Raw genomic sequence first — 23,553 nt, forward strand, 5'->3', positions numbered from 1 at the left:
CTCAAAGTTCTTCATCCAGTAATGAACAACCACAGTGTTGCCTGTCACCAGTACCCATGTTCCTCTTGCCTGAAATACCCTTGCTATTCCTTCAAGCCACTTCTCCCATTAAGTCTTACTAAAAAAAACCACTCATTCCTTCTGTTATTGTTCTTACCACACTAGAATCTACTTAACTACTTACTGGCCAAATAGTTGGAAAGGATAATCAATTTAAGAAAAATTCCCAAGTCAAAAGATATTTTATTCATTTTAAAAATATCACATATGAGTCTGGCCTCTTGCAGCTTCTGTAGCTGGATCACTCAGAACTTACTCATCAACCTGTTGAACTGTTCTTTTTTCAGAAACATAGATACCATCCAAAAATTTTCTGATACCCTTTTTTTAACTGTTGTGGCTTGCTGAATCAAGGCAGCTGAATTTGACACAAGTTCAATGTTGTTTCCTTCAAGAATCAACTCATATTTCTGGGCTTGAGATACTGAACAAGCAACACCTGGCCTCATCCGAACCCTGCAGATGTATTTTTTGTTTGTTTTTGTTTTTGTTTTATTTTTCTGATACGCAGGCCTCTCACTGTTGTGGCCTCTCCCGTTGCGGAGCACAGGCTCCAGACGCGCAGGCTCAGCGGCCATGGCTCACGGGCCCAGCCGCTCCGCGGCATGTGGGATCTTCCCAGACCGGGGCACGAACCCGTGTCCCCTGCATTGGCAGGCGGACTCTCAACCACTGCGCCACGAGGGAAGCCCCAGATGTATTTTTTACTCCCAAAATTTTGGATTTCTACAAGAGAACCATTTTCCTGAATAACAACATTGGTGGGTAAAAGAGCATGCGCAGAACTCATCTTGTAACGGAAGCCCAGTGTAACACCCTTGATAATGGTCTGTACATGACTACAGGTAGTACGAACAGTCACCAGTTCCTTTCTATTCTCCCACCATGTGTCAACCCGGAGCCTCTTCTTTTTCTTTCCAAGGAGACTGAGTTCTCCACTGAAGTGATTGAAGTCCCTCTGCAGGGTGCCTCGGGGGCCGTTCACAATAACTGTGCGTCCCTTCAGAGTAATGTCAACATTTTCTGGAATGTCGACAGTCTGATTGCTGAGAATGGTCTTCATTCTCACCTCGAAATAGATGTGGCAAAGAGTAGTGACTCTATTTCTAGAGGTAAAGAGAATGCTCATAGTCCACGGCATGATGTGGCAAAAGAGATACAGGAAATATCACCACTGGATATTGTTTTCTTTTTTTTTTTTGTGGTACGCGGGCCTCTCACTGTTGCGGCCTTTCCCGTTGCGGAGCATAGGCTCCGGACGCGCAGGCTCAGCAGCCATGGCTCACGGGCCCAGCCGCTCCGCGGCATGTGGGATCTTCCCAGACCGGGGAATGAACCCATGTCCCCCTGCATCGGCAGGCAAACTCTCAACCACTGCGCCACCAGGGAAGCCCCAAGCCTCACCACTGGATACTCTTAATCAAACACTTATTATAAGAAGCAAGGATCTGGGTGACCTTGTATATGATACCTTAAAACATTTTGTTAAATTTACAAGTTTAATGAGATTGACTGGTGACTCCTAATGTCACTGGACAAAGAGGGGAAAGAAAAGGATGAGCTTACAGATTTGATTTTAACTGACGTGGAAGCTCTGTGTCTGCCTTGAAAGAAGAGATCCTTGGGACTTCCCAAGGATCCAGTGGTCCAGTGGTTAAGACTCCGTGCTTCCAGTGCAGGGGGCGTGGGTTCGATACCTGGTCGGGGAAGTAAGATCCTACATCTTATTTACCTGAATGGCTTATCATGAACTGGGTGTTCTTTGACCCAACAAGCCATAAAGTTGGGCATGCGCAGAAGCACTGCATCACCAAATGGAAGTGAAATCATGCCCAGGCAGGCCCTGAAGGCACACATAATTTATATGAAGAAGTGGCTCAAATGTTCACGGTTCCCACTCCTGCTACAATACCCTCTCTCTCCATGCCTATGAGTATGGCCTTATGGAGAGTTGCCTATGATCAGAGCATATACAAAGGAAGGGAAGACTTGGGCCTGGTTTCCAGATGCTTCTGCACAGTATGCAGGCACCACCCACAAGCGGGCAGCTGTAGCACCACGGCCCCTCTCTGGGACATCCCTGAAGGACATGGTGAAGGGAAATCCTCCCACTGAGCAGAACTTTGAGCAATGTACCTGGTTATTCATTTTGCTTGTGAGGAGAAGTGGCCAGATGTGATTATATACCGATTCATGGGATGTAGCCAATGGTTTGGTTGTATGGTCAGGGACTTGGAAGGAGTGCAAGTCTATAATTGATGACAGGGAAGTCTGGGGAAGAGATATGTGGATACACGTCCCTGGATGGGTGAAAAAGGTGAAGATATTTTTGTCCCAAGTGAATACTCACCAAAGGATTTTTTTTTTTTTAAATAAGGCCGCACTGTGTGGCATGTGGGATCTTAGTTCTCTGACCAGGGATCGAACCCTCGCCTGCTGCAGTGGAAGTGTGGTGTCCTAACCACTGGACCTCCAGGGAAGTCCCTCAGCAAAGGATTTTAATAAGCAAGTCAATAAGATGAACCATTCTGTGGATACCAGTCAGCCTTTTCCCCCAGTTGCCCCTGTAATCACCCAATGGGCAAAGCGACCATGGTGGCAGGGATGGAGGTTATGGGTGGGCTCAGCAACATGGGCGTCCACTCACCAAGACTACAGCCACTGCTGAGGGCCCAATCAGCCATGAGCCGGGACCAACACCGAACCCCCAATATGGCACCATTCCCTCGGGGTAATCAGCCAGCTACCTGGTGGCAGGTTGATTATATTAGACCACTTCCATCATGGAAGGGGCAGTATTTTGTTCTTACTGGACTAGACACTTACTCTGGGTAGAGATTTGCCTTCCCTGCATGCAATTATTCTGCCAAAACTACCATCTGGACTTACAGAATGCTTTATCCACTGAAATGGTATTCTACAGAGCTTCTGATCAAGGAACTCACTTTCCAGCAAGTGAAGTGCAGCAGTGGATCTATGCTCATGAAATTCTCTGGTCTTACCATGTCCCCTACCTTCCTGAAGCAGCTGGCTTGATAGACCAGTGAAATGGCCTTTAAAAATTTTGTTTTATTTTATCGAAGTATAGTTGATTTACAGTGTTGTGTTAATTTCTGCTGTACAACAAAGTGATTCAGTTACACATATATGATATATATGAGTTAATATTTGTATATATATGAGTTAATATTTGTATATATATATGAGTTAATATTTGTAAAAGCACATAGAACTGTGTGAGTGAGGCTGACACAGTTCTCAGTAAACATTATTTTACATATAAAATAAGGCTTCTGCAACTTTCACTGTGTTTTAATTTATTTATTTATTTATTTATTTATTTTTGGCCACACTGCATGACTTGCAGTATCTCAGTTCCCTGACCAGGGATTGAACCCATGCCCTCGGCAGTGAAATCGCAGAGTCCTAACCACTGGACCGCCAAGGAATTCCCCACTGTGTTGTTTTAAATGTCCATGATAAGACAAGTATATCTAGTTGATTCATTCTAACTGTTTTATAATATTTGTTTGCATATATGTTTATTTCCCTACTGATGGATATTAGGCTATTTTTGTATTTGTTGTTACAAACAATGTTGCAATAAATATCTTTATACACATATCCTTAGGCACAGATAGGGGTGTCCAAAGAGAACCAAGAGGGGAATTATTATCTTTAGAATATATTTTAAAATTTACTTATTATTTATTTGGCTGTGCTGGGTCTTAGTTGTGGCACATGGGATCTAGTTCCCCAACCAGGGATCGAACCCGGGCCCCCTGCATTGGGAGCGTGGAGTCTTAGCCACTGGACCACCAGGGAGGTCCCCAAGAGGGGAATTAGTTACTGGATCTTGGGTATGCACCATTTCAGCTTCACCCAATATCCCTAAATAGCTCTTTAGTAATGTATGATAGTTCCTTTTCTCCATGTCCTCACTAACCCTCGGTATCAAAAACTCCAATTTTTGCAAATGATAGTTTGAAATATTTCATTGTTTATCTTACACTTACCTGTAACTAGTGAAATGTGTGCATCTTTTCCTCTGTTTATTGGCCATTAGGGGTTACTTTTTGGTTACCTGTATGCTTAATATTGCATCTTTATATGTATCATGTTTCTATTTATTTATTTTTTATTAATTTGTAGGCAGCCTAGATATATTCTGGATATGGAATAAAAGTTGACTCTCAGGTTTCAGGCTTGGAGAAGTGGGTGGATTGTGTGCTGATTTAAATGGATGGAGAAGGGTAGTAGAAAACAAGTTTTAGGAGGAATATCACGAGTTCACGTTCAGACAAATTTGAGATGCTTTTAAGCCATCCAAAAGAACAAGTCTGTGTTGCAGAGATACATTTGGGAGTTGTCAGGTTATAGATGGTATGTAAAGTGATAGCGGTGCATGTGGTTATCTCCTGACAAAATTTGGAGTGACATGACAAGAGCCCTACAGAATTACACATTTGGAGAAGGAGGATCCAGAAGGGGATATTGAGATGAAGGGCCAGTAAAATAGAGAAAAACTAAAATTGTGTGATATTATGGAAGCCAAGAAAGGAACGTGCTTTTTTTTTTTTCTTCCAATTTTTGCCTGCATGTGGTTTCATTGCAGGGATGTACCCTAACTGCTCTTCTATTTGGAATTTGGATTATTTCAGTGCTTTTTTTTAATTATAAATTACACTTTGATGGACATTCTTGTATTTATCTTTTTTCACCACTCTATTTCCTTTGGATATACACCTATATATATAGGTGGAAGGGTATGCTTATTTAGAAGCTTTTAACTATAAATTGCAGGTCATCTTCTAGAAAGATTTCTTTCATTCTATTCTGACCAGAATGAGTTGTTTTTTTTTTTCTCCATTCTGGTGGTGGTGGAAAAGTGGTGAGAACCAGATAATGCATACCAATATTTTTAATGGTTGCAGTGTGCCATTGTATTGATATTTGTAATATATTTAACCAGTTATATTGCCTGTTTTGGGTATTACAATTAGTGTTGCAAGTAATAACTTTTTAAGCTAAATCCTTTTGCTCATTCTTTTTTTTTAAATTAATTAATTAATTAATTTTTGGCTGTGTTGGGTCTTCGTTGCGGTGCGCGGGCTTCTCATTGTGGTGGCTTCTCCTGTTGCGGAGCACGGCCTCTAGGCATGCCGGCTTCAGCAGTTGTGGCACTTGGGCTCAGTAGTTGTGGCACACGGGCTTAGTTGTTCTGTGGCATGTGGGATCTTCCCGGACCACGGCTCTAACCCGCGTCCCCTGCATTGGCAGGCGGATTCTTAACCACTGCGCCACCAGGGAAGTTCCATCAAATAAAATTCTTTTTTTAAAAATATTTATTTATTTATTTTTGGGTGCGTTGGGTCTTCGTTGCTGCGCTCAGGCTTTCTCTAGTTGCGGCGAGTGGGGTCCACTCCTTGCTGTGGTGCACGGGCTTTTCATTGCAGTGGCCTCTCTTGTTGCGGAGCACGGGATCTAGGTGCACGGGCTTCAGTAGTTGTGGCACATGGGCTCAGTAGTTGTGGCTTGCGGGCTCTAGAGTGCAGGCTCAGTAGTTGTGGCACACAGGCTTAGATGCTCCTTAGCATGTGGGATCCTCTCAGACCAGGGTTCGAACCCGTGTCCCCTGCATTGGCAGGCAGACTCTCAACCACTGTGCCACCAGGGAAGTTCAAATAAAATTCTTAAGCAATACCATTTTTGCACATCGCACTGGGGTTGAGGCCCCAAATCTGAAAGGCTTTTCTTTTTTTTTTTGGCCAAGCCACGTTGCTTGCGGGATCTTAGTTTCCCAACCAGGGATGGAATTTAGGCCAGGGCAGTGAAAGCGCCAAGTCCTAACCACTGGACCGCCAGGGAACTCCCCCAAACGCTTTTTATTCCAGCTATGTTATCTGATCTGCGATCTAAGAATCAACTTCCAACAGCATTGTGTCAGCGACCAAGTCTTCAGAGACATCGCCAGAGGGCAAAGAGGATTTTTGCAGCCAATGGCTTCAAACCACCGTTGGTCCAGTGTGGCCATGGGATCACTTGGAAAAGCCTGTCTCAGGTTTGTGAAAGTCCTCTCAAAACCAGCGGAATTTTTATTAGGCTGATTCACTCTGGAATCTATTTGGCATTTCCCGTTTTGCTGTGGCCTAACGGTTCACCAAAATATGTTCAGTTCTCCTTGAGACGAGTCTTGTACATGCTTTTGATATTTTTTTAAAAATAAACGACAAATTAACAGTCACCGCTGTATCCGCAAAAAGTAAACATTTGGATCAGCATCGCTGCAGACATCCGATTCTTACACTAGCACCCGAGTCTTGGCGTGAGAAGTGAGAGCGCTGACTCGTCGGGTGTTCAGGTCTCGAGGATAGTGGGGCTGAACCGCGGGGAGCAAAGGCCGGGGTCGACCCCACGTAGGGGCCACCCAATTCCTCCCGCAACGCCGCGCCAGCCGCCGCCCGCAGAGAAGCCCGCCACGCGCCAGCACCTGGGGTGCGCCGGCACGGGACCAGCTCCCCTCCTCGAAGGGGAAGGGGCGGGGGGCGGGGCTTGAGGCAGGGCCCACCCCCTCAAGCGCCCGGGGGGGCGGGCAGGTCTTCCGCCTTCCGAGGGGCTACTTCCGGATCCGGTGGCGGCCGCTGGGAGTAAACAGGGAGGCGGCGCTTGGGTGGCGGGAGGGCTATCTTGCAGCCCGCGTGCGGCGGGCGATGCTGGGGGATATCTTGGGGGCCCGGGAGCGCCAGGCGGAGGGCGACGCGGCAGGGGCTGTGCCTGCGCCGCCTGCCATCGACTTCCCGGCCGAGGGCTCGGAACCCAAGTATGATGGTGAGGGACCCGGAATGCGGCGGCGGCCCTCCCTGCCCCCGTCCACCTTCATTCCCGGAGCGGGCAGGTAGCTGCGAGGTTCGGCCCAGGACCTGGACAAGTTCGTCTGGATCCGGGCTTGAACCGGGACCCAGCGGTGCCGTATGGGGGCGGCGGGCGGGCCGTCTGGGTTAGGTGATCTCGTGTTGAAACAGGTGTCTGCAGCTTGGTCGATCGCTTACATTTCTGTTCCTTGGTTTCCTCTGTAGACTCGGGGCTGCGGACGTGCTGGGCTCTTTTCCAGCTCCCGAGCCCCGGGGTGTTGTCGGGCGATGAGCTTGAGCTTTGTAAACTACTGGAATGGAACTCTGCAGACCCTATGCGCTGAACAGTTTGGGTTAAGAGTTTTAATTTGTAGCTTCTCTTGTCTTTTGCTTCACTAATCGCGTAGCTAAAGACTTTTCATAGTGAGGAAGTATGGACATCATCCTCTTCGGTTAAAAAAAAAAAAAGCCCAAGTTTTCTTGAGGCTTTTGGTTTCTAGGAGATAGGGCTAAGTCGGCAAAGCCAGTCAAGTTATTCATAAAGCGAGAGGTACTTACAGCATTGAGTCTAACCAGTTCAGAGTATCTAATGTTTTAATGAAAGTGCAATCGGCTCTTTAGCTGCAACCAGTTGTTTTGGCAAAAAAAAATTTTTTTTTTTAATTGAACATGAGAGTGATTTGGAGAACTTTTCCAAACTTGCAGTTGGTATCAGAAGGGAGGGAGGTTTCATGTGGACAATCTACCCTGTAACATTTGTAGTTGGCTAAGCCCTTGCAGACATCAACATAAGGATTGGGAGTGAGCATTACAGCATATAATTATGAGCAGAACTAAGATTAAATAGGGGCCAAAATGTAGAGAGTCTGGTATGTAACGTCTGCTCAGTTTAGATATTGGACAACTAAAAATAAGGGAGTGGGGAAAGCATGTATTTAAAAAGTAAATATATTGATGATGGTAGTATAGCTATCGATATTCTGTAACCCAGTAGCAACAAATATCCCAAGTTCTCAGAATGTGGTCTTTTTTTTCCTTAGTGGATGCACACTTAAAAAAATTGAATTATAGTTAATTTACAATGTTGTGTTAGTTTCAGGTGTATAGCAAAGTGGTTCAGTTATACATATGCATATATATTCTTTTTCAGTTTCTTTTCTATTATAGGTTATTACAAGAATTGAGTATAGTTCCCTGTGCTATACAGTAGGTCCTTGTTGTTTACCTGTTTTATATATAGCAGTGTATATGGACTTTTAATTAATTAATTAATTTTTGGGGTGCGTCGGGTCTTAGTTGCGGCATATGGGCTCTTTTTGTTGTGGCACGTGGGCTTCTCCCTAGTTGTGGCGTGTGGGTTTTTTCTCTCTAGTTGTAGCACGCAGGCTCCAGGGTTCAGTGGGCTCTAGTTGAGGCGCGCGGGTGTAGTTACTCTGCGGCACGTGGGATCTTAGTTCCCTGTCCAAGGATCGAACCCACGTCCCTTGCATTGTAAGGTGGATTCTTTACCACTGGATCACCAGGGAAGTTCCTGTATGGCCATTTTTAAAATAAAATTGTGCCATAAAAAATGAATACATTGATTCAAGGAGGTTTTTACTATGTGGTAGTTCGAATAGAATGATTACAGAGAATACATGTTAAGTTGAAGCATGAAACAAATATTAACATGTTGTAGGGATTTAAAGGAGCAAGCTGAGTTGAAAAGGTCTTATTTTATTCCTTAAATTCTTTGATTTTCATCCTTATTACTACCTACAATTCTTGATCTTAAAGAGAAACAAAAACACTGTGAGGGCGATTTAAGTTTGCCCTTAGCACAGGACAGTTGTAAGATAACTACTTTGCAATGGGCAAACTGATTTTTTCCACGTGTCATATTATAGCAGCTCAATGATGTGTAAAGCGTTATGTCATAGAAGTCCCAGCTGTAAACAGGCAAGTCTGTCTGTTCTGTAACATTGTGATAAGGTTTTCTGCAAACCGAAGATTATTTTTGAAGGGAGTGATCGTCGATAAGCTTCTAAAAATTTCCTCCTCCTTTGGTTACTAATAATACTGCCGCATTTACGTATTGCCTTTTCTTCCAAAGAAGCCCAGAATGTCCAGACATACTTTATCTTTTTATATGAAATTTAGGTGTGTGAGAAATGTAGTTTCATTTCTAGACTTCAAACAGTAGGTAGACGATTTCTTGATGGTCGCCTGTATTGATGTGAGGAGGTCACTGCCCGCCAATGGTAGTGTCAGAAAAGTTGCAACCTAGATGTAAGTAACACCTGTGTTCTTTAGCAGCTCATCCTGTAGGGAGTCTCCTGGAGCCAGCATCAGCCTTTGATCAGAGTTTCTGCCTGTTTTTTTTTTTCCTGTGGAACAGCATGGCGTTAGAAGGAGGGCCGACAGTAAGCCCATTGTCAGACTCATTCATTTTCCTTCTTTCATCTGACACAAATGTTTTACCTCAGATTAATTCTACAGGTTCTTTAATTCAATAATGGACCATTTGGATCATACTTTCCTCAGGAAGTTGAATCAGGTCATCCCTTTCCTGTTTGTCTTACTCCCCTCCTTCTTGGCAGAATTCTAGAACTCTAATGCACATCGGGTTTAGATACCATTTCCTACTCTTTAATAAGAGAACTTGACCTCACCTTTCCTTTCAGCCACTTAACCTCTTCCTTTTCTCTTGACCAGAACTGTGAAATGGGAAGCTTTCAGCCTCAGCCTTCATTTCCTTTCAGTTTTACTCCTTCCTGCATTTGGCTGTCTGTCCATTGGTCTTTTTAAAGTTGTCATTTTCTTGATTTATTAGGTTCAGTTGACTCCACTGAGCAACGATTCTTTTTTGTTAAAAAGTAGAATTTTCTCATTGTAGAAAATAGGAGAATGTAAAAATAAGAAAGTGTAGAAGCAGAAAACCCTCCTAAAAAAATCTCACCACTGTTGACAATTCAGTACTTAAATTTTTTTCACATTAGAGAGTATGTTAAAAATGTAGAAAAGCATGAAGAAGAAAATTAGAAAAACCATAATCTCATCGCCCAGGGATTACTGTTTGTAATTTAAATATACAAACATTACATTTTGGCTTAGCTAGAGACAATTTTTTGGGTGAATTTTGCATTTAAAACTGTTTGTCAAAGAAAGGTATTCTGAATGGATTCAAGATTTTCTGTCTGATTTCGTCGTCCAGACAAGATAAAAATTTAGAGAAGTTGGGCTTCCCTGGTGGCGCAGTGGTTGAGAGTCTGCCTGCCGATGCAGGGGACACGGGTTCGTGCCCCGGTCCAGGAAGATCCCGCATGCCGCGGAGCGGCTGGGCCCGTGAGCCGTGGCCGCTGAGCCTGCGCCTCCGGAGCCTGTGCTCCACAACGGGAGAGGCCACAACAGTGAGAGGCCCGCGTACCGCAAAACCAAAAACAAAACAAGAAAAATAAAATAAAATAAAAATAGATTTAAAAAAAAAAAAAAAAATTTAGAGAAGTCATATGTAAAATTTAAAGGCATAAAGGAAGAAGAGGGGGAAGTGTATTTATTCACATCTCTGAGGAGAACTCACTGCTAATAATTTGGTGTATTCATTTGCACATATTTCCTGAGAGTTGCCGTATGCCAGGTAGATGCCTAGATATGAAGGATCAAACAGGCAGACTATAAAACAGCTGCTCACTAATTTCACTCTTTTTGTAGCCTCTTTCATTGAAAGCACGGGGCAGAGATTTCTGTCTGTTTTGATGTTTCCATTCTTTTTGTGTGTGTGTACATTTATATAGATATAAAATAAATATATTTTAAAATCGTGATCGTAAAAATTTTATGTTGCTTTTTATTTTTATTTTTTGGCTATGCCTTGCGGCTTGTGGGATCTTAGTTCCCCGACCAGGGGTTGAACCCAGGCCCCCGTAGTGAAAGCTCAGAGTCCTAACCACTGGACCACCAGGGAATTACCTTATGTTGCTTTTTATTTTTTTATTTTTTAGAAACTAATCTTTTTTTTTTTTTTTTTTTTTTTTGGCTGTGTTGGGTCTTCGTTTCTGTGCGAGGGCTTTCTCTAGTTGTGGCAAGCGGGGGCCACTCTTCATCGCGGTGCGTGGGCCTCTCACTGTCGCGGCCTCTCTTGTTGAGGAACACAGGCTCCAGACGCACAGGCTCAGTAGTTGTGGCTCACGGGCCCAGTTGCTCCGTGGCATGTGGGATCTTCCCAGACCAAGGCTCGAACCTGTGTCCCCTGCATTGGCAGGCAGATTCTCAACCACTGCGCCACCAGGGAAGCCCCTTATGTTGCTTTTTAAATGTGAACTTTTATTAGCATTTTCTTGTGACAAATTAGTCTTTAAGAACGTTATTTTAAGACCATCACATTCTGTACTATCACTTATTTAGTCTTCGCTGTATTGGTGGAAAACAGATTTATCTTTTTTTTTTACCATTAGAAATAATGATGGGTTTGACATGTGTATACATTAATCTTTGTTAATATCTGATTATTTCTTTAGAATAGACCCACAGAAGTAGGATTTGTTGGGTCAAAGAAAAATATTTTAAAAAGTTTTGATATGTTTTGCTAAAATGATAACCAGAAAGGTTGCATTGGTTTGTATGAAACTATCTCCCTCACCTTCATTAGTGTTACTGTTTATGGCCTGCTTCTTTGACTTGATACAGGATTACTTATGATTATCTTTCTATACACCATCATTTATAACAGCTACATAGTATTCTATTATATGTGTATAACTTGTTTAACAAATTTTTAATACTTTGTTATCCTGAACACCTTGTACATATATATTTGTTGTGCTTTGTTTAATTATTTCCTTGGTTTACATTTCCAAAAGTAAAGTTTTGCACATGTGAAATTCTACAGTGTATTGTCAAAGGTTGCAAACACCCCCTTGTGTTTGAAAGTATCTAGTTTTCTGTGCCCTTAACAATACCAAGGATTCCAGGCTTTAAATAGTTACCAGTCTGATGGCAAACTCTTGTACTGTGGTTATTTTACTATGTATGTCATTACCTACTAGTTTCGTTAAGCCTATTTGAATTTTAATTGTGCTTCATTTTCTTACTAGCTTGTAAGAGTGCTATATAAATTTTATTCCCTTTTTCTTGTCATGTACAGTAAAGGTATCTGTACTGTATCTGATTTTGTGATTCATATTTTAACTTTAAGATGTCTTTACATAGAGAAGTTTTTACATGGCCACATTTTCCATTCTTTTTCTTTCTCATATTCAGGCCATAAGTATTCATTTAAAATGAATAGCACATCTCCATTCATGCAGGTCTTTTTTGGGCCACCTACAGGTCGGAGAGGTGAATTGGTGAATGAAGTCTCAATTTCAAAACCTCCCTTCCAGGACATTTAGTAGTTGATAGAGAAGCGTGGAATAAAATGTTTCGACTGGGGCTGATTTGAGAAGGTGTAGGATACCTGGGCCCTGTCTCCACAGGGCATTTCCAGCTGAATGGGTCAGCGGCTCCTGAGTTTGAACTCATCTCTCATCCAACAGCCCCTCTTACCAGTTTTCACTCTCGTTAACCTCTCCTTCCTCTCGTTCCTAGTGTTTTAAATCCTGACCCGTCCATTTCTTTCTTGTTATCTCTGGGACCTGTCATTTCCTCCACATTTCTGTCACTTACCTGCTTTATAGGCTCACCCTGACTTCTTGTTGTCTCTTTTCTTTTAAATTTATTTTATTTTTTAAGTTCATTTTTGGCTGTGTTGGGTCTTAATTGCTGCGCGCGGGCTTTCTCTAGTTGCGGCGAGCGGGGACTACTCTTCGTTGCTGTGCGCGGGCTTCTCATTGCTGTGGCCTCCCTTGTTGCGGAGCAGGGGCTCTAGGTGAGCGGGCTCTAGAGCGCAGGCTCAGTAGTTGTGGCACGTGGGCTCAGTAGTTGTGGCTCACGGGCTCCAGAGCGCAGGCTCAGTAGTTGTGGCACACGGGCTTAGTTGCTCCGTGGCATGTGGGATCTTCCCGGACCAGGGATCGAACCTGTGTGCTCTGCATTGGCAGGCGGATTCTTAACCACTGCGCCACCAGGGAAGCCCCTTCTTGTTGACTCTTGCATGTCTCCTTCCAGGCTACCTATCACGTGTCCAGAACAGCTTCCTCAAACATGTTTCCTGCATTGTGTTTTCGGCCGGTTAAATAATGTATTAAACAGTGCGTGAGAACCTAACGACTGTCAGCTTTAAGTGCCAACTCAGCTGTCCGCTTGGTCTTGTTCAGTGGAAAGAGGATGGGCTTGGGAGTCAGTCTGATCTGCCTGCTAACTTGTTCCTTAACCTCTCAATGAGATCAGTGTCTGCATCTGTAAAATGGGAATGGTAACATAGGGCGTTTCGGGAGGATTCGATGAGATTGTGCATATAAAACACCTGGTCCGGGCTTCCCTGATGGCGCAGTAGTTGAGAGTCCGCCTGCCGATGCAGGGGACACGGGTTCGTGCCCCGGTCCGGGAGGATCCCACATGCCGCGGAGCGGCTGGGTCCGTGAGCCATGGCCGCTGAGTCTGCGCGTCCGGAGCCTGTGCTCCGCAACGGGAGAGGCCGCAACAGTGAGAGGCCCGCGTACCGCAAAAAAAAAAAAACCAAAAAACCCCACCTGGTCCATAGTGTGTAGCTCAGAGTAAAGATTCCGTTCTTCCTCCCTTTCTCTTTCTTTGCTGCCAAACTTCTTTCTCGAAGGAAGGAAGCCATCCTGTTCCTGCTTGCTTGCTTGTTTGCTGGAATATTTATTTGTTTCTACCTTTGTACACATCATCCCTAACCAGCACTTCCTCCCTTCCCGAACTGGCATCTCTCTGCTAGTCCTTCCAGAATTCAACTCAAAACTCAATTCCAGAATGTCTCTCTTGATTAACCCCACTCACCTTAACTACTGTTTTGCTTTTTATTTCCTTAAATTTAAATAGTGTGTTTTCCTAATTAGAATATGCTGTTTTGTCATTACGAGATATGTTTACCATTTCTTAAAATTTTTTTCCTTTTTTAATTTGCAGAATCTGATGTTCCCGCAGAACTCCAGGTGCTGAAAGGACCCCTACAGCAGCCGACCTTCCCTTTTGCAGTTGCAAACCAGCTGTTGCTGGTTTCCCTGCTGGAACACTTGAGCCATGTGCACGAACCAAACCTGCTTCATTCAAGACAGGTGTTTAAATGTTAGTAAGAATAAATTAACCTTGCTAAATAAAACTTGTAAAATTACTCTGTTGTTTAACGCTGTCAGTCTGAGAAGCAGCTGGTATATAAAAATTTGAAATAAGCCTTAGTAGTACATCTTGTAAACTTATTTTTTGTTTTCCTTTGGGTAATTCCTTATGAATATCATCCTTGGGGACCCTGCAAAAGATTAATCACCACAAAATTGTGTGTATTTAAAAGGTAGTTCTTTTTGATTTATAAGTGATAATTCATGCAATTTTCGAAGATCTGTTACGGGTTAGTTGGTGAACAGGTACATGAAAATCCCAGGTATTGATTCGGAACTCATTTTTGCCCAGAGCCCTGAACGGTTGTTTTGTGTCGTTGAAGGAAACTGTTTTCCTCTACACGTTGAATACTTCCGACACCAAATGTGTGGGGCTTTCCTCCCACACGGACCAGTTCTCCTGACACCAGATGGGTGTCTTACAATTCACTTCCGACACTATCCCCCTGGAGTTGGTGTCAGATCTGGCAGGTTAAGGGCTCAGTCCTACAAGACTGTCCTCATTTCAGATGCCAGTCAAAAGTAGGAGGTCCCTAGGTTCTCAGGTTACCCCACACTTGTGTCTGATTTGGCTCCAAATTGGGGGCTCCCAGTGCCCCTCCTCAGGTTTGATAATTTGCTATAACAGCTCACAGTACTCAGGCAGACACTTACTTCTTTTAAAAAATAAATTTATTTATTTATTTATTTTGGCTGTGTTGGGTCTTCGTTGCTGCGCGTGGGCTTTCTCTAGTTGTGGCGAGCCGGGGCTACTCTTCATTGCCGTGTGCGCGCTTCTCATTAAGGTGGCTTCTCTTGTTGTGGGGCACAGGCTGTAGGCACGCGGGCTTCAGTAGTTGTGGCTTGCAGGCTCTAGAGCGCAGGTTCAGTAGCTGTGGTGCACGGGCTTAGTTGCTCCACAACATGTGGGATCTTCCCGGACCAGGGCTCGAACCCATGTCCCCTGCATTGGCAGGCGGATTCTCAACCACTGCGCCACCAGGGAAGCCCGAGACACTTACTTATGCTTACCAGTGTATTATAATAAAGGATATGATAAAGGATACAGAGGCACACAGGGTGAGGTCCTGAGGGTCCAGAGCGCTCTACCTTCTGTCCCCACAGAGTTTGGGTTCCCCACCCTCCTGGCAAGTGGGTGTGTTCACCCACCCTGTACTTTAGGGATTTTTTATTGAGGCTTCATCACGTTGGTATGCTTGATTATTAACTCAGTCTCCAGCCCTTCTCCCCTCCCTGGAAGATGGGGGTGTGAAGTGGAAAGTTCTAAGCTTCTAATCAAGGCTTGGTCTTTGTGGGGACCAGCCCGCATCCTGAAGTGACCTAGGGGCTCCAGCCACCAGTCATCTCATTAGCATACAAAAAGACTCATCACTGGAGACTCCAAGGCTCTGAGAAGCTCTTGTGTCAGGAACTGAGGTCAGAGACCAAATATTAAGACAAAAGATGCTCCTAATACCCCTGTCACTCAGAAGATTATAAGAGTTTTATAACTGTGGAGCTGTGTGTCAGGAGCCCGAGACAAAGATCAAAATAATCACGGTGGTTGAAAATGTTTATTCCTGCCATAGGTTACTTGTCTGAGGAGCAAGCACAGAAATTAGTAGAGTTACAGATTATGGCATTGCTGGTTCAGCTTCATAGATTGAACTCTTGAGTAGCCCACACCACAGATTCTAAGTGTCTTTTCTACCAAAAGTCTTCCCAAGTCTTGTTTGGTGTTAGAAAGCCTTAAATTTACAGATACTTTTATGTGATCTTAGAAGAACATAATGTTTTTAGTTAAAGGTAATTATCATTTTGATAAGCTTCATGGGACATAAGAAATGGTAAAAAAAAATGTTATCTGTCCAGTATACACTTATTTTCTTGAATATGTGTTGGGGGGGGATGGGTCATAGAAAAGGGGGTGTTCTGTAGGTCCCAAACCCGGGGATTATTTTCTGGTATAGAGAAGCAGATTATAATGCTTTTAATATAGTACTCTCGCTCCTGATTAAAGCAAAGCTGTGAATCTTGCTGGTTTTAAGATGTCTTAAAATTCCTTATATACAGCCTTTTTAAAGCCTGAACTTTAAGACAAAGTTGATTATTTTTTAAAGAGAAATGAGAGTGTTAATATCATTATTACCTTTTACTTACTGTTTCCCTCTTCTGACTGTGAATTTCGGTTTCCTTTCTTCCTTCGTGTCATGGTGTTCAAAATAAAGGATATTTAAGTAAATGTTTTTGATGTGGTTTAGTTAGTTGACAATCTAAATGGAGAGTTTTTCACATAGAATTTTCTCTGTAGTACCTGTATTCCTTGAACGAGTAAAAACCAAGCACTTTTGTAGAAACTTCTTTTTCTGAGCAGCCTGGTCTTGTGACTTGAGACTTGACTTCCCCCTGGTATTTGGTCTGTACATACATCTCAGATGTGCTCTTTGTATGTTGGTTAAGGATATTCCATAATTTAAAACAACTGTTCGTATTCACTTTTGTTGTCAGTTCTAATCATTTGTTTCCACTCCTGCCTTTTAAATTTTTATTTATTTACACTACCCCTCTCCCTCCTTTTTTTTTCTTGCCTTTTTTAAAACAGAACTTAGTACTTTACTGACTGACCAAGCATGGTAAACAAATGACTGTAGAATGTAGAGTGGCAGGTAAGAAATAACAGATGAGCCCCTGATCAATGAGTGTAACCAATCATTCCATCTCTTCAGAGAATCAGTCTCCAAGCTGTAATGTGTGCATAAACATAACTTTTTTATGATAGAGGCTATTATTATGACCCTTTATTTTCTGTGTATTCTTGAAGATTGCCATCTCATTGCTGGCCTTTCTAATCATTGTTTTCCATATTTTTTGATAGTACTTTGTCAGACCTTTATCAAAATGGGGCTGCTGTCATCCTTCGCGTGTAGTGGTGAGTTTAGCTCCTTGAGGCTACATCACAGCAGAGCTATTATGCACTTAATGAGGTCAGCTAAGGAGAGAGTTCGTCAGGTAAGCACTAAGAAATGTACTTGGAGTGTGATAAAAACATTCTCATTTCAAGAGAACTGTATTTTAAAGCATTCTGAAATCCTGATTATAACATAGGTTTAACGTTAACTTCCATTTGTTTATTCAACAGATGTTTATTGAATGGCTGCTATGTGTTAGGCTCTCTTGTAGGAGCTGGGGTTCAGGCAGTGAGCAAAATAAAAGTCTGTGCCCTGGGGCAGGGGTGGTGGTGGGATGAATTGGGAGATTGGGATTGACATATATACACTAATATGTATAAAATAGATAACTAATAAGAACCTGCTGTATTAAAAAAAAAAAAAAGTCCCTGCCCTCAGGGAGCCGATGTTCTGACGAGCGGGCAGTAAACAGTAGAAAAGGAAAAATACATGGGGTGTTAGGTGGTGGTAAGAGTTAAGGAGAAACATAAAGCAGTGAAGGGCATTAGAAAATGTTGGGAGGGGCCGTGTAGTGTGGCAGGTAGGACCTCGCTGAGACAGGAGCAAGGAGCTGAGGTTGAGGAATGAATCACGCAGAAGGAAAGCATTCCAGGCAGAGGAGCAGCCGTGTGCTGGCATGTTTGTGAGGCTGACAGGCAGCCAGTGGCAGAGGTGGAGTAAGCAAGGGGGCACATGGGAGAGGCGGGGCCGAGGGGCAGATGGAGATGGATCTGGAGACCGTTTTAAAGTCTTTGGTTTTCACTCAGTAAAATGAGAAGTGTTGCAGGGTTCTGAGCATGGGAGTGACATAATCTGACTTTAACGGGTTCTCCCCAGCTGCTGTGTTGAGAATACATAGAGGAGGGGACTGAGGGCAGAGGCAGGGAGACACGTGCAGTCATACAGGCACAAGGTGCTGGGGGCTTGGAACGGTGACATGGGAGCAGTGGTCAGTTTCTGCTTTTATGTGAAGGGGAAGCTGGCGTTGTTTGCCGGTGGCGCTCCTTGGTAAATCTCAGCTTTGTCCTTGGATGGCAAGAATATAGCTTTTTCACGGGTGATCTTTTAGTTAATAGAAAAATGTTTTTAATTGCACACTCTTAAGTAATATTGAAAAAGCCATTGGGTGGGTGTGTTTTTTTTTTTAATATTAGTTTGAGCATTTATACCAATCTAACATTGAATTTTGATAGATTCCTTATTCCATGAAATTTTCAAAATGCTTTTTAAAAATAACTTTTTGATTTTAGGGTCCTTGTGAGGATAATTCTCATATCCAGAAGATCAGGTATGTGTTGAATACTTTTTTGACTATGCAAGGAGTAAACTGATCCAAAAGAAATCAGGATTAAGAATTAATCCTGAATTAATCAGAAATTAGTAGTGGGGTTAAAAATAACATAGTTAGGGTAGTTTATGAAAATTAAAAACATTGTAAGGTTAAAAACTTTTTAAGATTTGCTAAAAACTTTGTAAGATTTCTCATTCTCACTTTGATCGCCCTTCCCCCGCAATTCCATGTGGATTCCATAAGCCCCACTGTTAATTCAGAGCACTGACATCCAGTCCCTGTCAGGGGAACACCACTGAATTTCGGCTGTATGTAGGAAATGCTCGTTTAAAATCTGTAACTGGTCTGAATCATTAAGAAATTTAAGGAAACTTATCACTGAGCTTAGCTACTAACTCCTGCCTGTTAGTCATCCTTAGGATTCCTGTTAAAACAATAATAATAAATAATAATATTAACTTAATAATTATTAAAACAATAATTTCTAATTGGAACACTGATTACTGGTAAAATACTTAAAATTAATGATCCCCTTGCTATCTCTATTACGCTATTGATTAGCTTATTATCAAATATTTTCTTCATGGAGAATGAAAACTTTCATTTTAGCTCATCCTTTCCAAATGATCACAGTTTAGTGATAAACGAGGTTTGCCAGGTTAGTAATACAGTGGACATGGTCTGTCTTAGAACATTTTGGTTCTCTCATGTTTGGGGATTGATTGATTGATTGTGTTTAACTTTCAGATCAAGGGAAGTAGGCTTTGAAGCACAAACTTCACGTTACTTGAATGAATTTGAAGAGCTTGCCATCTTAGGAAAAGGTGGATATGGAAGAGTCTACAAGGTGGTTTTCCACATATTTGTTTTGACCCCCTACTCTAAACAATGTATTTGCAGAAGTTGTTTTCATTATTATTATTTAGTGCTCAAAGGAAAATTCCTAGAAATCATGTATGTTTACTTTTTATTTAGATTTGTCATTTACAGGGAAGTGGGCAGGTTTTAATGTTTTCCTAACCACATTGGTGATTTAGGTGGATTCTGGAAACTTTTGAGTTTCTGTTCTGTAGTTAATTTTTATTAAAAAAATCTATTAGTTGCAAAAGTTTTGCTGCTGTGTTTTGCACATAGCCTTTTTGCTAACATTCCCATCCTTCAGACCTAGAGATTCTAGGAGTTGGACTGTCAGTACAGTTGGAAAAACTATTAGTCTAGTTGACTACGGCTGACTTCTCTGAACATAGTAAAGAGAATGCATAAAGCATGGAGTCCAAACCACTGAACCTCCAGGGAATTCCCCAAGACGTGTGTCTTTAGCTTAATTTTATCTCTTTGGCTAGTTTGGATTACCTAAGGTCAGGTTAAAAGAACTTTCTTTATTCAGTTGGATTTAATGGTATGATATACTTTGTCTTTTCCTCTACTTTTAGGTCAGGAATAAATTAGATGGTCAGTACTATGCAATTAAAAAAATCCTGATTAAGGGTGCAACTAAAACAGATTGCATGAAGGTATGATTTAAAACATTTACTTATTTTGAATAATTGAGTATTTAGGTCCTTTTGAAAGAGTTTGTGTGTGTGTGTTTGTGTGTATTTGGGAAATACTTGGTGGTATGGATTGCAGTTTACTAGGAATGGGTTACCATAAAATAAACATCAAGATTAAATTTTTATTTGACTTAAATTTTTTATAGGCACTTTAGGTTGACCACATTTCAGGGTCATTGCTGGAGAAATTAATTTTTTAAGTAAACTATTCATATACAATATATAACAAGCTTTTTATGAAAAACACAGGTGCTCAGTTCAGGTCCAAGTCTTCTCCCTGACATGCTGTGTGGTCCCAGGCAAACGACCTAGTCCTCTAAGCCACTTCTGTCTCCTGCCCTTGAAAATAGTGGTGAGAAGAATGGTTTTATTTACCTTGGAGGTCTGGACTTACTTGTAGCAATGAAATGAGGGAATGATTATATATAAGCCATGAAAAGTGTAAAGTGCTATATGCATGTCAGTTATTTAGTTGCTATAACAACTGCAGGGCTTGCCTGGTGGCGCAGTGGTTGAGAGTCCGCCTGCCGATGCAGGGGACACGGGTTCGTGCCCCGGTCCGGGAAGATCCCATATGCTGCGGAGCGGCTGGGCCCGTGAGCCATGGCCACTGAGCCTGCATGTCCGGAGCCTGTGCTCCGCAATGAGAGAGGCCACAGCAGTGAGAGGCCCGCATACCGCAGAAAAAAAAAACAAAACAACAACTGCATTTGTGTCTCACAAAAGTATTCCCATTATTTTAACACAGTCTAGATTCCTCGTACAGAGGGAACAAGTATTATTTAATACCATGAACATTTAACAAATTTTTCAGTAAAAACTAGCTCTAAGTATGTTTCTTCTTCAGGTACTACGGGAAGTTAAGGTGCTGGCTGGTCTTCAGCATCCTAATATTGTAGGCTATCACACTGCCTGGATAGAACATGTTCACATGGCCCAAAGGCAAGGTGAGTGGTTTTAGATGAAACAGTTGAAGGGTTGGTAAATTTCAGCCCGTGGGTGACACCAAGCCTATGTCTGTTTTTGTGCACCCCACAAGCTGAGAATTTTTTTTTAAAGAGTTAAAAGAAGAATTATTTTGTAAAGATTATATGAAATTCAAATTTCAGTGTCAGTAAAGTTTATTAGAACACAGGCTCATTCACGTGTGTTATCTTTGGCTGCTTTTGCACTACGAAAGCAGAGTTGAGTAGGGGCAGCAGAGTCCCCTAGGCCCCACAAAACCTGAAATATTTACTGTCAGGTCCTGTACGGAAGGTTCGATGAGCCCTCGCGTAGTTGAACAGCTCTGTTTTTGTCTTTTCTAAAATCTGCCAGTCATTTGAATAAGCTTGGTGTATTTGCATTTTGCCAGAAGGTCGTGACATTTTTAACTTCTTGTCTCATTTGGTCTTACTTATGTATTTTAGCTCTGCCTTTGACTATAAATTAGAAAACTGGGCTGCTTGAAGATTTCCTTTTGTTTCTATTCAGCAGATAGAATTTCTATTCAGTTGCCGTCTCTGGAAGTGATCTCTGACCAGGAGGACCCCAGGTACGTGGGCTGCCGTGTCCTTTCATGCCCTAGATGTTACCTCCAGTCACCTGCTTTGGATCGCCTTTGCCTTTTACAACTAGGAGCTCAGGAGTGTTTTGGACTTTCTTTTTGCTTATTTTCATTACAAAATGTTAAGTTATATTCTTCCTCCTCTCAGGTATTTCCTGTCAGTATTTTTAAGTAAATGCTGCTGCTAGACAGACTGGTTGTCTCTTTTGTCAGGAGTTTACCAGTCAGATTCATACAGGCTTGAAGGAACAGTTGAGGTGCTCTGGATCTTTTTTTACATTGGTTTTTATCTTTACTGTTTTTTTTTTGGCCTCCAGAGATCAGTGTGATGTTAAAAGTGATGAAAGTAACAGCTCATCCATTATCTTCGCCGAATTCACCCCAGAAGGAGAAAAATCCTTGGGAGAATCTGGCGTTGAAAATCAGAATAATAGATTGGTGAACTACGGCGCCAGTGTAGTCACAAGAGATGCCAGTGAATTTGAACCGTCCCTTGAGCCCCAAGAAAAAGGTGTGGCTGACCAGTCTTCCAGATCGATTGTTGGGCATCGGCTGCCACTTCGGCATAATTCAGACCTAGAAGAGAATTTCGCATCCACTGAGGAATCTTCTGAAGAAAACTTAAACTTGTTGGGGCAAATGGAGGTAGATGAGTTTCCCAGAACCTGCACATTTGCTGTTTCCCTGTAATAACGGCGTGGAGGACGGTGATTAGACATGGCCTGCCCTCCCCCGCAGCCGGCTTCCCTCCTCGGCTCCCCCTCCCTGCCTCTGCTCTTGCTCTTCTGCCCTCGCGCGGCCTCCTGACACGTGGCCCGTGTATTTGGTCCTCCCTCCTTCTCTTAGTAAACTCCTCCTGGTCCTTTTCTGACCTCCCTGACTGGGGCATCTCCTAGGTACACCCTGGAGCAGGAAGCATCACTCACGTTCTGTTTCTGTGGTTGGTTAGCATCATGCTATCAAAATATAGTTATGCAGAAAGATTTTCTGTATTTTGGAACACGACTTTAGGAGACAAGTCCCAGGCAGATCACCAGGTCAGCTTTCAGTGTCCTAATTACAGTAATTAGGATTACACTGATGTGCTGGTGCTCTCACCCTTACTGAGTGTTAGTATTTAAACTTGAACGTTAACAAGGTCTGCGCATAACCTGTCGTGTTGGAATCACAAAACTGTATATACCATCTGTACGCTCGCACGTAGAATTAATCCTGGTTCTCCAGGAATATGAGGTTCTGTATTTTTATGAAACACAAAAAACTTTGAGTAGGTTCCCAGAATATAAAGGAGTTGAGTTTAAGGGACCTTTCATCAGAATCAATTCATTGCTCTGTAATACATTTGGAAAATTTTCCTGAATGGGCTACAGTGAGCTTAATTTTTGCTTACTTTTTTCTTGGACAAATTATTAGTTATGTGAAGCCAGATAAAGTGTGTGCACACTCTGGGGTATCCATAGAGTAGTAGAATACCATACAGCCAGCCTGATGCTTTATCTTCAGCTTTAAAAACTGTTTATCTCGAGAGCAGACTAAACAGTTTCAGGCCCACGGACTCTGTCACGTTCAAGAGCTTCTTCCATTTAATACCTGCCTAACCCCAGCCGGGCCTGCCTCTGCCCACTTGGGTCATGACGCGTTGTGTTAAGTATTGTCTCCTTCACTAGACTTCAGGCTTCTCGGGCAGGCTTGTGTCTGTAGTCTCTGTCCACAGCACGTAGCCTGGTGCTTGGCCTGGGGTAGGCAAGGGAGCATTTGTCCGCTAAATGGTGCAGATGGGAGCCAGCGGTGTGTCGCCCCCTAGGTGCAGTACCACCTGATGCTGCACATCCAGATGCAGCTGTGTGAGCTCTCGCTGTGGGACTGGATCACGGAGAGGAACCAGCAGGGCTGGGAGAGGAGCATGGATGAATCCGCATGTAAGTACCATGTGGGTGTTCGAGAGCTGGGCTGGGAACTACAGACATATCTGCCGCCTTCTGCCTCCAGGTGCTTTAGATTGGGGGAAAAATCACATTTTTAAAATATAAGTAGGTATTTGGAAGTTAATATTTTCTGTTATAGATACATAGTTTTTTGATATTTAAGAGTACTATGCTAGAATTTAGTAT

General features: G+C 42.7%; 1 protein-coding gene and 1 pseudogene across 2 annotated transcripts in view; one reads left to right on the forward strand and one right to left on the reverse strand.

Moving 5' to 3' along the window:
* Positions 1 to 312: 312 nt before the first annotated feature.
* Positions 313 to 1,423, reverse strand: LOC308628835 (large ribosomal subunit protein uL6-like; annotated as a pseudogene). The gene is made up of 2 exons: positions 742 to 1,423; positions 313 to 499 (listed from the first exon to the last, which is right to left on the reverse strand). The product of its transcript is annotated as a large ribosomal subunit protein uL6-like (transcript).
* A 5,276-nt stretch (positions 1,424 to 6,699) lies between these two features.
* Positions 6,700 to 23,553, forward strand: part of EIF2AK1 (eukaryotic translation initiation factor 2 alpha kinase 1) — a 31,136-nt gene continuing 14,282 nt past the window's right edge. The window contains 10 exon segments of the mRNA XM_081257395.1: positions 6,700 to 6,888; positions 13,917 to 14,075; positions 16,980 to 17,113; positions 18,303 to 18,340; positions 19,091 to 19,190; positions 19,777 to 19,857; positions 20,744 to 20,843; positions 21,370 to 21,430; positions 21,760 to 22,087; positions 23,247 to 23,361. Of these exon segments, the coding sequence (XP_081113521.1) occupies positions 6,771 to 6,888; positions 13,917 to 14,075; positions 16,980 to 17,113; positions 18,303 to 18,340; positions 19,091 to 19,190; positions 19,777 to 19,857; positions 20,744 to 20,843; positions 21,370 to 21,430; positions 21,760 to 22,087; positions 23,247 to 23,361 (1,234 nt within the window). The 5' untranslated portion in view covers positions 6,700 to 6,770.

This window comes from Mesoplodon bidens, assembly GCF_964165515.1.
Source record: "Mesoplodon bidens genome assembly, chromosome: 15".
Lineage (NCBI taxonomy): Eukaryota > Metazoa > Chordata > Mammalia > Artiodactyla > Ziphiidae > Mesoplodon > Mesoplodon bidens.